The sequence below is a fragment of the Haliaeetus leucocephalus genome, unplaced genomic scaffold (assembly GCF_000737465.1).
Source record: "Haliaeetus leucocephalus isolate CR32 unplaced genomic scaffold, Haliaeetus_leucocephalus-4.0 Scaffold165, whole genome shotgun sequence".
NCBI lineage: Eukaryota > Metazoa > Chordata > Aves > Accipitriformes > Accipitridae > Haliaeetus > Haliaeetus leucocephalus.
This window is the reverse complement of record NW_010972601.1, coordinates 1,841,787-1,852,796: the sequence shown is the minus strand read 5'-3', so window position 1 is coordinate 1,852,796 and position 11,010 is coordinate 1,841,787. Positions and strand designations below refer to the sequence as shown.

The 11,010-nt window shown below is 61.9% G+C and overlaps 1 protein-coding gene across 1 annotated transcript; it reads left to right on the top strand.

Moving 5' to 3' along the window:
- Positions 1-67: 67 nt before the first annotated feature.
- INPP5J (inositol polyphosphate-5-phosphatase J) lies at positions 68-7,824 on the top strand. Its single transcript, XM_010563396.1, has 12 exons — positions 68-327; positions 1,316-1,426; positions 2,963-3,071; positions 3,705-3,821; positions 3,892-4,067; positions 4,659-4,770; positions 5,170-5,279; positions 5,636-5,825; positions 6,076-6,213; positions 6,622-6,714; positions 6,954-7,058; positions 7,204-7,824. Exons 1-12 carry the CDS (start codon positions 68-70, stop codon positions 7,822-7,824), a joined length of 2,142 nt encoding a protein of 713 aa, XP_010561698.1.
- The last annotated feature ends 3,186 nt before the right edge of the window (positions 7,825-11,010 follow it).

Sequence of the window (11,010 nt, the reverse complement as noted above, 5' to 3'; positions counted from 1 at the left end):
CTTCCCCGAGCTCGGTCCCCTCGAGCACGCCGCCCCCGGGCAGCCGCTGCCCGCCGAGCGGAGGGAGATGCTCCCCAAGGCGGAGTCCAGCGACCACATCTCGGCCTGGGCGGGCTCCTCGCCCAGGGCCGCCGGCCTGCCCAAAGCCGTCTCCAGCGAGTTCATCGCCGGCGGGCGGGTGGGCCTGTCCAAGCCCGCAGCCCTCCCCAAACCGGAGCCGGACGAGCTCTCCCTCTTCGGGAGGTCCCTCGGCCTGCCGGGCTCCGGCGACTCCTGCGACGCGCTCCTCGGCTGCTCGGGAAGGGTCCCGGAGAACGGCTCGTTCCGGTGAGCGGGTGTTGCTGGGGGGGGGGGTCGGGGGGGGAGCGGTGCCGGGCCGAAGCTGCCCTCGCTGAGAAGCAGCGAGCAAAGCCTCTTGCCGGCTGGAATTGCCCCTTCCTTCCTGCCGTGGATGGTGTTCGGTTGGAGGAGGTTTGGGGTGAGGGGCTATGGCCAGGCAGGGCTTGCTGCAGGGGGGAAGGATGCCCAGCGCCCACTGTCTGCGCAGGCAGCGGTCAGGGGAGCGGGTGCTGCGTGGGGTGGCATATCAGAGGTGCAGGCTGTGGAGCGGGTGCCATCTGCCCCCGCTGTCCCCGAGCTCTGGAAATGATGTGGCACTACCCTCCCTCGCTGTTGAAGCGTGCCCCCTGTGACTGCGACTTGTCCTAGTGCTGCCGAAAGAGCCCGCGGGCTGCTGGTGCATGCTGCGTAACAGCATTAATGTGTTGTGACTGATGGTGGCTTTGCGCTGGTGAAGGACACTGCTGCGGGGCTTGCAGCGCTGCTCTCACATGTAATGCCCTGGCCTTTGGGGCTGGCTGTGCTCTGGGGCAGAGTCTGGGGCCTGAGATCCGGGTCCTTTTCCCCAGGAGCCTGAGGGATGCGTGATTCCTGGGAAAGGGAGGGGAGACAGTTTTCCAGGGACACCCTGTCTCGCAGGCTGCCTGCTGTGCCAGCCAGCCTGCCTGTGTTAAGTCAGTGGTGATGAAAACGAGGGCTCTTTGTGCTGGTTTGTAGAATTTCACCGGGGCTTGGGTTACAGATGGGCTTGCCATACACCGAGGTGCAGACCGTGGGGGAATTTAGAGGCGAGGACCTGTCTCCCTCAAACAAAGGTTAAGGACCTGGTGGTGTACATGCTCTGGCTAAGCTTCAGCTGTGGCCACTTCTGTTGCAGGCAGAGAGCTTCCTTGGTGGAGCTGGGGACTGAGCGGGGGAGGACAGGGAACACCTCTGAGCCCCAGTGTTAGCCTGTTCTTCCCTTTGTCCTCCCAAGCATCACAGTGGTCACCTGGAATGTGGGCACAGCCATGCCCCCGAATGACGTGACATCCCTGCTGCACCTCAACACGGGCGAGACAAATGATGTGGACGTGATCGCCATTGGGTAAGAGGGTGAGGTGCAGGGCCCCCTCCCCTGCCCTGTCACATCCCTTTTTGGGGGATCCCCATAGCCCTGGGGGGCAGGGAATGGAAGAGCTGCAGCTCCAGCCTCCCCGGGGCATGGTGAGCAGGGAGGGCTGTGCATTACAAGCAGTAAAATATCAGAAAAGGTGATGGAGAATCAGTTCCTAGTAAAATGGGAGTGCTAAGAAGAGCTGAAACCCTTGAATCCCAAGTAGCCTTGAACCCTCAAAGAGCCTGCAGCTGGCTAGGCTGTGCAGAGCTGGGCCTTGGCGAGTGCTGCTCTTGCTATGAGCCCTGGCAGTCCTGGGGTCAGGTCTGTAGAGGCATTTAACTCGCCTGCTGGAGTCCTCTGGGAGCATTTTCCTCATCTCAGCTTCTGCCCATGGTATGCAGGCCTCAAGGGCACGAATCTGCTGTTCTCTCACAGCTGGATTGGCTCTGTGCCCCTGGGCAACACTTAACTGCTGGCAAGGCAGCGCCACGTCAATGTGGTAAGGATTTATTGGTGTGGCTGGCGAGGCAAGCTCTGCCAGAGTCTAAGGGCAAACTGGTCCCTCAAGGTTTGCTGTGGTGTGTGTGGATTCCTGCTAAGACCAGGGACATACTGCCTTTGCACAGGGAGCAAGAAGCAGGCTCTGCCTGTGGGCATGAGGTGGAAGAGCTGGATCTGCCTCCAGGAGGCTCCCAGGGACTCCCCCAGTGCTCCTTGCCCCGGGCAGAGAGCAGCATAAGGCTGAGGCTGCCAGAGCTACGATGCTGTGTTGGAGCCCGTCTCCTGGTCCCCTCGGCCTTGTGGACCGGTGGGATGGGGGCTGTGGAGGTAGACCCGAGCCTGGATGGATGGGGTAGGGAGTGTAGCTGACAGCAAGGGACTTGCTGGGACTGTGTCCTGGTCGGGGCAAGGCGTCCTGCTGCTCCCCACCTCCAGGATGTCTCTGCATGGCTGCGTCCTTCCTCTGACCCGTTCTTTGTGCCCCGAGCACTTGATATTTTTGGGCAAGATGTTTCCTGATTCTGCTGTTCTCTGGGGATGTTCTCCTTCCCGCTTTTCACTAATTGCTGAGCTGGGAGGAGCACTATTAACCTTCTGTTTGCTGCTGCTCTCAGCTTGGTGGCTAGGATGCATCTGGACACCCTGTGCTGAAGTACCAGTGAGACTTGGCTTCTCTCTAGAGACCAGTGCAGCTGAAATGTCCCGTAGGCCCCTCTTGTACCTAGAGACAGGCTTTAGACTGCTGCCCAGCCCTGTGCAGCTGAATTGCTCGTGCTTTAAAAAGGGCCAAGGCCTTGTGGATTCAGGGCCACTTGTGCATTCTGCTAGCACATGGCCCAGCATCGCTGGAGAAAGGATATGGCTGGTTTGTGCTCTAAACCCAGGGTCCTCCCTTGATCTGCCCTTCCTGCCCTGGCCCTTCTCCCCAGCACTGTGCTCTGGCACCTCTCCCAAGGAGCTCTCGCTACCTGGGACACAGACACCTTCCTGGTATGGCTGAGGGAGCTGTCCCTTTCCTCCCAGGCTGCAAGAGGTGAATTCTAAGATAAACAAGCGCCTGAAGGATGCCCTCTTCACAGATCAGTGGAGCGAGCTCTTCATGGATGTGCTGAGCCCCTTCCACTTTGTCCTGGTAAGGAGGTCCCAGTCCCAAAGGGGCTGGGCAGCTGGTGTTTCCTCTCTGCCTGCCAGGCAGGTGGACCATGGGGAGGGAGAGTTGGACTGCAGGGACGGAGGGAAGAGGTGCAGTAGGAGAGCTGGCTGGAGGATCAGACAGCTGGAGGGACAGCCTGCAGCCATCCAAGCAGTGTGTGTGGGCTAACCTGAGGGCTAGTGGTACATCTCACCAGTGTGCTGTTTAGCTTGTGCCACCCTGCTCCCTTTCCTGTGCCTTAGGCTTCCCCTGTGGTGCTTTGGGGATGCTTCTTGTTGCCTGCTGCATTGCACCAGGGTGAGGAGGTGAATGTGGGAACAAGCCTGTGCTTCTGGCAGCAGCCTGTGGGTCCCAGGGCAGGTTCAGCTCTCCAGGGTGCTTGCCCCAGAGCATACATGAGCCTTAGCATTGCTGGGCTTATCTCAGCTGTCAGTATTCAGGAGGGTGTGGATAGATCTCTGAACTAAATGTACTGTTAGCCATCTGCAAGATGGGGGGGCATGCAAAGGATGGAGGTGCTGCCCCTATGGCCTGGAGGTGGGGGAAGCTGTCCCTGCCCCTACAAGTTCTGTTGTGGCTACCATCCTGCTTCAGCCCCTGCTCCCATTCCAGATCAGCACGGTGCGGATGCAAGGTGTGATCCTACTGGTGTTTGCCAAGTACTACCACCTCCCCTTCCTGCAGGACATCCAGACAGACTGCACGAGGACGGGACTGGGAGGCTACTGGGTGAGTGTGGTCCCTGGGGAGGTGGCAAGGGCCTGGCTTCCCAAGGAGTCATGGGATCCTCTCGGTGCAGGGCAACAAGGGTGGGGTGAGTGTTCGTCTCTCCATCTTCGGCCACATGGTCTGCTTCCTGAACTGCCACCTGCCAGCGCACCTGGAGAAGGCGGAGCAGCGCAAGGAGGACTTTGCCACTATACTGCACATGCAGCAGTTTGAGGGGCGTGCAGCCAGCGGCATCCTGGACCATGAGTGCGTACCCCACCACTTTGCTCCCCAATCTGGGCCAGGGCTCTAGTGTGCCAGCCCCCATCCTTGACTCCCTCCAGGTAGGGTCTGGGGTCTGTCCCCTGAATCCCAGCACAGCTTGGAGATGGGGTCTTGCCTGCAGAGCTGCAAAATTGTCCCATGGCCCAGTAGGGACCCAGCATGGTGGGGTAGGTGTTAAGAGGGGTCCTTGGTTTCCCCTGGGGCACATCCAGGTCTGGTGCAGCTCCTGCCATGTTGGTGCTGTTGGGGTTTGGGACTGGTGAGGTTCAGGGCCCAGCTCTGCCCCAGTGTCTTGGCTGTGTGGTCTGACTCTGGTAGGTGCCTCACAGTGGAAATTTCCACCCTCCATTTCTGCCCAGGGAGGTCAGGCCCATTTGGTTAATGGTGCTTGGTCCTACCTGAGGAATCCTGGCAGGGCTGGCAGCCAGCCGAGCTGTTGGCTGAGTGCTGACCTGCACTGGTGCTCCCAAGAGCACCTGTCCTGGAGGCTGAGGCTGCCCACAGGCTGAGGCCGTTTTCCTCCTGTGGTGCTGCCCAGCCCTTCCAGCCTGTTGCCCTCCCTCCCCCCCACAGCCTTGTGTTCTGGTTTGGGGACCTCAACTTCCGCATCGAGAGCCTCGATATCCGCTTTGTGAAGTACGCCATCGACAGCAACATCCTGAGCCAGCTCTGGGAGAAGGACCAGGTGGGATGGATGGGTGTGCTGCTGAGCCTTGGCTGGGCCCTGAGTGGTGTTCGGCTCTTGCCAAAACTGCCCACGCAGCTGTGGGACAGGGCACGTCCCCTCGCTTCCCATGGGGTACAAAGAGCCCTGGCTCTTCTGGCCCTGTGGGGAAGGGGTGGCACAGTCCCAGGATGGTCTCTATGGGAGGTGGGCACGTGCTCCCTTTACCAGTGTGCTAGGAAGAGCTGGGGGCATTGGGTCTATGGACTTGCTGCTTGCATGGCATGGACAAACCCTGACGGGGCTGGCAGCAATGGGGCAGGGATGACAGTGTGCTGGGGATGGAGTGGTCTCAGGGGCTTGCAGAGGGGTCTGGCCATGGAGGCTGGTGTGCTCCCTGACCTGCTCTCTTTCCAACAGCTGAACATTGCCAAGAGCACCTGGCCTGTCCTCAGCGGCTTTCAGGAGGGACCACTGAACTTCCCACCCACCTTCAAGTTTGATGTGGGCACCAACAAGTATGACAGCAGGTAGGAGAGCAGAGCTCAAGCGTATTGCTGGGCCTGGGAGCAGGTGACATGGCTGAGGGATGCAGGAGTGGTGGAGCTCAGAGTCAAGGTGGGTGCTGGCGGGGCAGGGGCAGATGCCAGTGCAGATGGACGGGGGCAGCTATTCTGGGGTGGGCATGGGCTGGACTGGGGATGGCAGGCTGGGACACAACTGTTGCACTGGTGCCAGTGCAGGTCTGTCCCTGCAGCTGCACTGAGCTGTGTGCCAAGACGAGCCGCATCCCCTGCCCGCGCGTGCCGTAGTGCCAGGGGGAGGCAGTTTGGGGTGGAGCCCACTGCCCCCTGCCAGGCAAGAGATGCCCCTCTGTGCCCCGCAGTGCCAAGAAGCGAAAACCTGCCTGGACTGACCGGATCCTCTGGAAGATCAAATCTCCCAGTGTTGGGCTTGGTGCAGGTGGGCGCCGGCCCAGTCGGGGCGTCCTGTCGGTGAGCCAGCTCTGCTACTGCAGCCACATGGAGTACACTGTCAGTGACCACAAGCCGGTAGCTGCCATCTTTGCAGTGCAGGTAAGCACTGTCCAGGGCCACTGGGCACACAGGCAGGAGCTACAGGGGTGAGATGCCCAGCATGTGCAGTGTATGATGGGGTGTGTAGGGCTTGTTTTATTTTTGTTTGGCACGCTCAGCTGTCTTGCCGCTGTGGCTGGGGGCTGCTGTTGGTGTTATGCACGAGGGCCTGGCCCTAGATGGGTGCCCTGGGCAGCAGGGGCAGCTGTCTTTGGCATGCCCTTGCTCACCATGTATGTGTGTCTGACAGTTTGCTTCCAAGGCAGACAAGCCCCCGGTTGAGATTTATGTGGCTGATGAATGGAGCAGGCCTGAGCAAGCAGTTGTCAGGTACAAGATGTCGGCTGGCTTCCACCGGAGCTCCTGGGACTGGATAGGACTCTACCGGGTAGGGGCTTGGGGGCTGCTGGGGCTGGAGGGAGTGGGGAACAATGCATAGCACCTTGGGGTTCCTTCTGAGCTACCTCCCATCAGTGGACGTGGGTGCATGGCATGGACCTGTGCTCTCCCTTCCCCTGGGAAGCCCTGGCAGTTAGCAGCAGGATTTGGCCCTGCTTCAGGAGGCTCAAATCCAGCAGTTCCCTCTTCTTCCTGCTCTGTGGGCCCCATGGGGTCCAAAGCCCCCAACTCCTCGGGGGCTGGGGTCCAGGGCACTGCTGGGTAGTGTGCAAGGCAGCCCTTGGTGCAAGGAGAGGGAGCTGAGTGAGACGGAAGTTAAGGCTGGGTGTAGGTGATGGTGCTGAGTAGGGCTGATGTTCCCCCACTCACCTGTGTTCTCCCATGTACATGCACACAGGTGGGCTTTCGGCATCCTAAAGACTATGTGTCCTATGTCTGGGCCAGGAGTGATGATGGAGAACGCTGCCTAGACAAGCAACTATGTGCACAGGTGAGCTGGAGCCGGCTGTGCTGTCTTGCTGGGCATGTGTGCCCCATCATGGGGGGACAATGGTCCCTTTGTCCCTGATGGGGCAAGAGGGCACCTCCTTATTGCTTTGTGCAGATCCACTGTGCTGGCATCAAGGATTTTTGCTCTCAGCTGGGGCTGGAGCTCTCTATGGGGCTGGAGGTGGGAGAGGGCACCTCTGTGCCCAGCCCTGGTGCCCATCAGCTGTCTCTGGGCTGCAGGTGCTGTTCTCAGAGGAGGCACTGCCCAAGGGGAAGGGCGAGTACATCCTCGGATACTACAGCAACACCTCCAGCAGCATCGCTGGTGTGACTGAGCCCTTCCAGGTCAGCACAGCCAAGAGGCAAGGGTGAGGGGCTGAGGGAGGCAGGGGGGATGCATGTAGGGGTGATGGGCTGGAGGAAGCCAGCTGCTGTGGTGCCCCACAGCCCCCTGTGAGGATCAGCCAGCAGTGCTGATGCAGGGGTACAGATCTCCCTGCCCAGGTCAGAGGAGGGCAGCAGCCCCACAGACAGCTCGGGCAGCAGCTCAGAAGAGGAGGATGACAGCACACTTGTCCTGTTGGCCCCCAAATCCCGTAGCCCCAGCCCAGGCAAGATGAAACGGCACCGGAGCCGAAGCCCCAGCCTGGCCAAGTTCCAGGGCCTCATCCTGCGGCCGTCAAGCCGGGAAAGGGGTATGAGCCGCAGCCCCTCACCCCAGAGCCGCCATGGCCTCCCTGGGGACATCCCCACCATCCACCTGCCCCAGGAGGAGCTGGGGCGCCATGGAGCTAAAGCCAAGGAGCCAGGGCGGGCAGTCGACAGCCAGGAGGGCAGCTCCTTCTACCAGACTGTGCGGGAGCAGGGCGGCCCCCGGCGTGTCTCTGCTGACAACCCCCTGGCCAGGGCCGACCCCAGGAACCTGGGTCTGCTGCCTGCGCTCCGCCTGGAGATGATCGACCAGGCCATGGGCCGGCGGAGGGAGAGCACGGACCAGGGCTACCCCTGCCGGAGGATGAGCCCCACCAGCCCCCCGGGCTGCAGCACCTCCCCAAAGGAGGGGAGCAGCCCCCAGGAGCTGGACAGCCATAGCTGTGCCATGGGCCGCTGATGCAGTGGCCCCCTCCCTCCTCCCCCTAGCGCGCTTGCTGTGTGCTTTCCTCTGCCACTTTCCTGCTGAGACACCTCTCTCCCTTATTTATTGCAGTGACTCCTCACCCCACCTTGTGTGCTGGCAGGTAGGGGCCTCTCCTTGCTCCCTCCAGCCTGAGCTGCTGTCCTGGGCCTGGTAGGGCTGGGAGGGGGGGCACAGGGGAGGGCAAGGCTGGTCTAGTGTGGTGGGGGAGCCCCTTGTGAAATTAAGTGCAAGACCCTTCACTCCTATGGGTGGAGTGTTGGCCTTGCACCTGAGGTGGGACAGGAGGCCAGGGCAGGGCTCTGGCAGCAATCGCGTTGGGCATAAAGCGAGGACCACCCCAGGGTACCCCTGAGACTGAAGCTTGCTCCTTCCCTGCTGCTACCACCGTGCCTCAGCCTTGGACGTACGTAGTGCAAGCGACAAAATAAACCATCCTGCCCACCCCAGCTGCACTGTGCTTACTGCAGGGGGGCAGGATCGGCCCCTGGGGTAGGGGCTACAGTGTGAACACCATGCACAGACCACCCTTTATTTATCTTCAGCTGCAACCAGGGACTGACCCCTCCTGAGGGCAGGGCCCTGAGCCTGCTCCTAGCAGCTGCCCCCCCCCCCCGCCTTGCTCCAGGGCTGGGAGCCAGCACCAGCCCCTGCCCACCTCCCACCTTGCCTACGGAAGGGGGCCAGGGTCACACCACACAGCTCAGTCTCCCCACTTAAAGGGACACAAATCCAGGAGTGGAGGGCCCTGCTATCCCCCCAGCCTGGGGGATCCAATGCCCAGAGCATTCCCCCCTGCCCCAGGGCACAACAGGGAAGGAAAATGGTGGGTTTCCCCTTTCCCAAGGCCTCCTATTCCTTTCCCCTTGCTTTGATGCTCACAGATGGCAGCCGCAGCTCCTTCAGAGGCTTCTCAGTCCCTCTGCCTGCCCCTGCTCCAGCTGTGGCCCACCAGCTTCATGCAGTCATGCCAGCAGCCATGCTCAGTGCCATCCTTTGTCTCAAGGACCAGAAATCAAGCAGCTCCACGCCATGGCTGCTGCACAGCAAGTCTTCCTCCCCACACAAGGCAGTGCTTCTCAGGCATCATCAGGGCACCGCATGGGGCTGAGCACCCAGCTTCTGCTCCAAGGCCAGCCGCAGGCATTGCTCATAGAGGGTGCCACCACTGTCCTGTGTCTTCCAATATGGATGCTCGGCCTTGGAGGTCACATGCGGAGGACCCCAGCGCCTCAGGGTCTTTTTGAGATGCCATGCAGGTACTAGCACAGCCCGGGTTGCTGTGATACAGCTGCTGGAGAAGCAAAGCTGTGAGCATCAGTGTAACACTGCAGGGCTGACATCTGTTGTCTTCCAGCCCAGACCTGCTCATGGCACAGCAGAGCAGGGGATAATGCTTGCAAAGCCAGCTTCATGCCAAGCCTGCAGGACAGCACCCAGCCCCGCCAGGTCATCCCTCCTGCCCATGCAGGGTAGGAAGCCCCACGCAGGCCACATTCCCTCGACCTTCTGCACTTACTTGTGCTGTGACCCCTCACCCAGGCTGCAGTCAGCAGGTGGCTCCAGAACAAAGCAGTCCATGGCGATGCGATCAGCCAGGACAGCCACCTCCACGTCACCGAGGTCCCTCGCCCTGCGCAGGAACCGCGCCAGCCTGTGGGCACAGGAGGGCAGCAGTCAGCAGCTGCTGGCCAAGGTAGGCATCCCTCTGGGTCCCACCTCACCTGGCCCCATACCATCTGCACACAGTGCCCTGTGATGGTGGGAAAAGCCTTGCATTTTCCTCCTGGTCACGCACCTGCGAGTGCAGTTACAGTGGAAGAGCATCCGGGTGTCCACGTTGTGCAGCTCGTACTTCACCTCTCGGGGTGCGATCTGGTGCTCGCACTTATCCAGGTGCTTGTAGCACCTGCACACCCTGCCCAGGCCTGAGGACAGCAGGGTGGTGAGGGGCAGCCCCAGCACAGGACGCCAATGGGCTGAGGCCTCGGGACACCCCAGCTGCAGCACACGCTCTGCCCCCAGCACCCACTCACCCTGCTGCCTGCGCCCCTCCACAGCAGGCGCCGGGGTGGCTCCGCACTGCTCCACAGCCGGGCTGGATCCAATGGTGCCATCTTCAGTGCAGGCAGGGTGTGCTGAGCCCCCAGCCCCTTCCTGTGCTCCTTCTGGCAGTCGCCTTCCTCCAGCAAGGTCCTGTTCCAACACGGTCATTGCTGTTGGGGGGCCGGGCTCCAGCCCCCACTGCGCTGCTGGGTGCCTGGTTGTGGGCTCGGCCTTGTCCCTGGCTGACGCAGAGGACAAGGTACCTGGGCCCTGCGACCACTGGGCTGTTGGAGGTCTCTGTGCCTGGCGGAGCCCGGGGTTTCGCCCCAGTCCCTGGCGGAGCCGCTTGCGCCCTGCTCTAGAGGGTTTCCTTCCCTTGCCCGAGGGCTGCACAGCAGGGCTGTGAGTCTCCTCTGCGGGCAGGCTGTAGTGGTACTGACTCTGCTGCACCATCCTGGCCAGGGGTACTACACCATAACGCTCACACCTGGGGACACCACGTGCCATGAGGCCCCGCACGCTAGCCCTGCCATGGCCAAGCTGTGCCCCCCCCCGCAGCCCATGGGGCAGCCAGGCAGGGCACGCTCATGGCCGCAGCAGCAAACGCGCCCAGCCGCGGGGCTGCAGCAGCGGGCCAAGGTGGGGGCATCCCCCCGGGGCGCTCACCCTCCCCACCAGTGCCACTGGACACACTCCTCGCTCTCCTCCAGCACGAAGCATGGCACCTCCAGCAAGTTGAAGAAGGTGACGCCGATGATGTTGGAGATGGTGTCGTTGAGGGCCAGCAGGCACTGCCGGAACCTGCAGGGTGGATGGGGACGGTGAGCAGCCCCGCAGCACCCCGGTGCATGCATGTCCATAGTCCCGGCCCCGGTCCCCCGGCCCCTGTGTGTCCGTCCCTCCCCCCCCGGTCCCGGTCCCCCGGCCCACCTGGCGTCGCAGTCGCAGTGCGAGACGGTGTGCAGGCGGTAGTTGCGGATGCCGTAGTTGAACTGCAGCGCCGCGATCTGCGCCGAGCACCGGTCGTGCTCCCGGCAGCACCGGTCGGGGCCGCGGAAGAGACCTGCGGGCAGCGCCGGTGAGCACGGCCTAGTCGGGAGGACGGGCCGTGCCGTG

Coding starts and splice junctions, on each gene's coding strand:
- INPP5J (XM_010563396.1), top strand. CDS start 68: ATGCTCCCCAAGGCGGAGTCCAGCGACCACATCTCGGCCTGGGCGGGC. Junction 5,826..6,075: donor CTGCCATCTTTGCAGTGCAG/GTAAGCACTGTC, acceptor TGTGTCTGACAG/TTTGCTTCCAAGGCAGACAA. Junction 6,715..6,953: donor ACAAGCAACTATGTGCACAG/GTGAGCTGGAGC, acceptor TCTGGGCTGCAG/GTGCTGTTCTCAGAGGAGGC.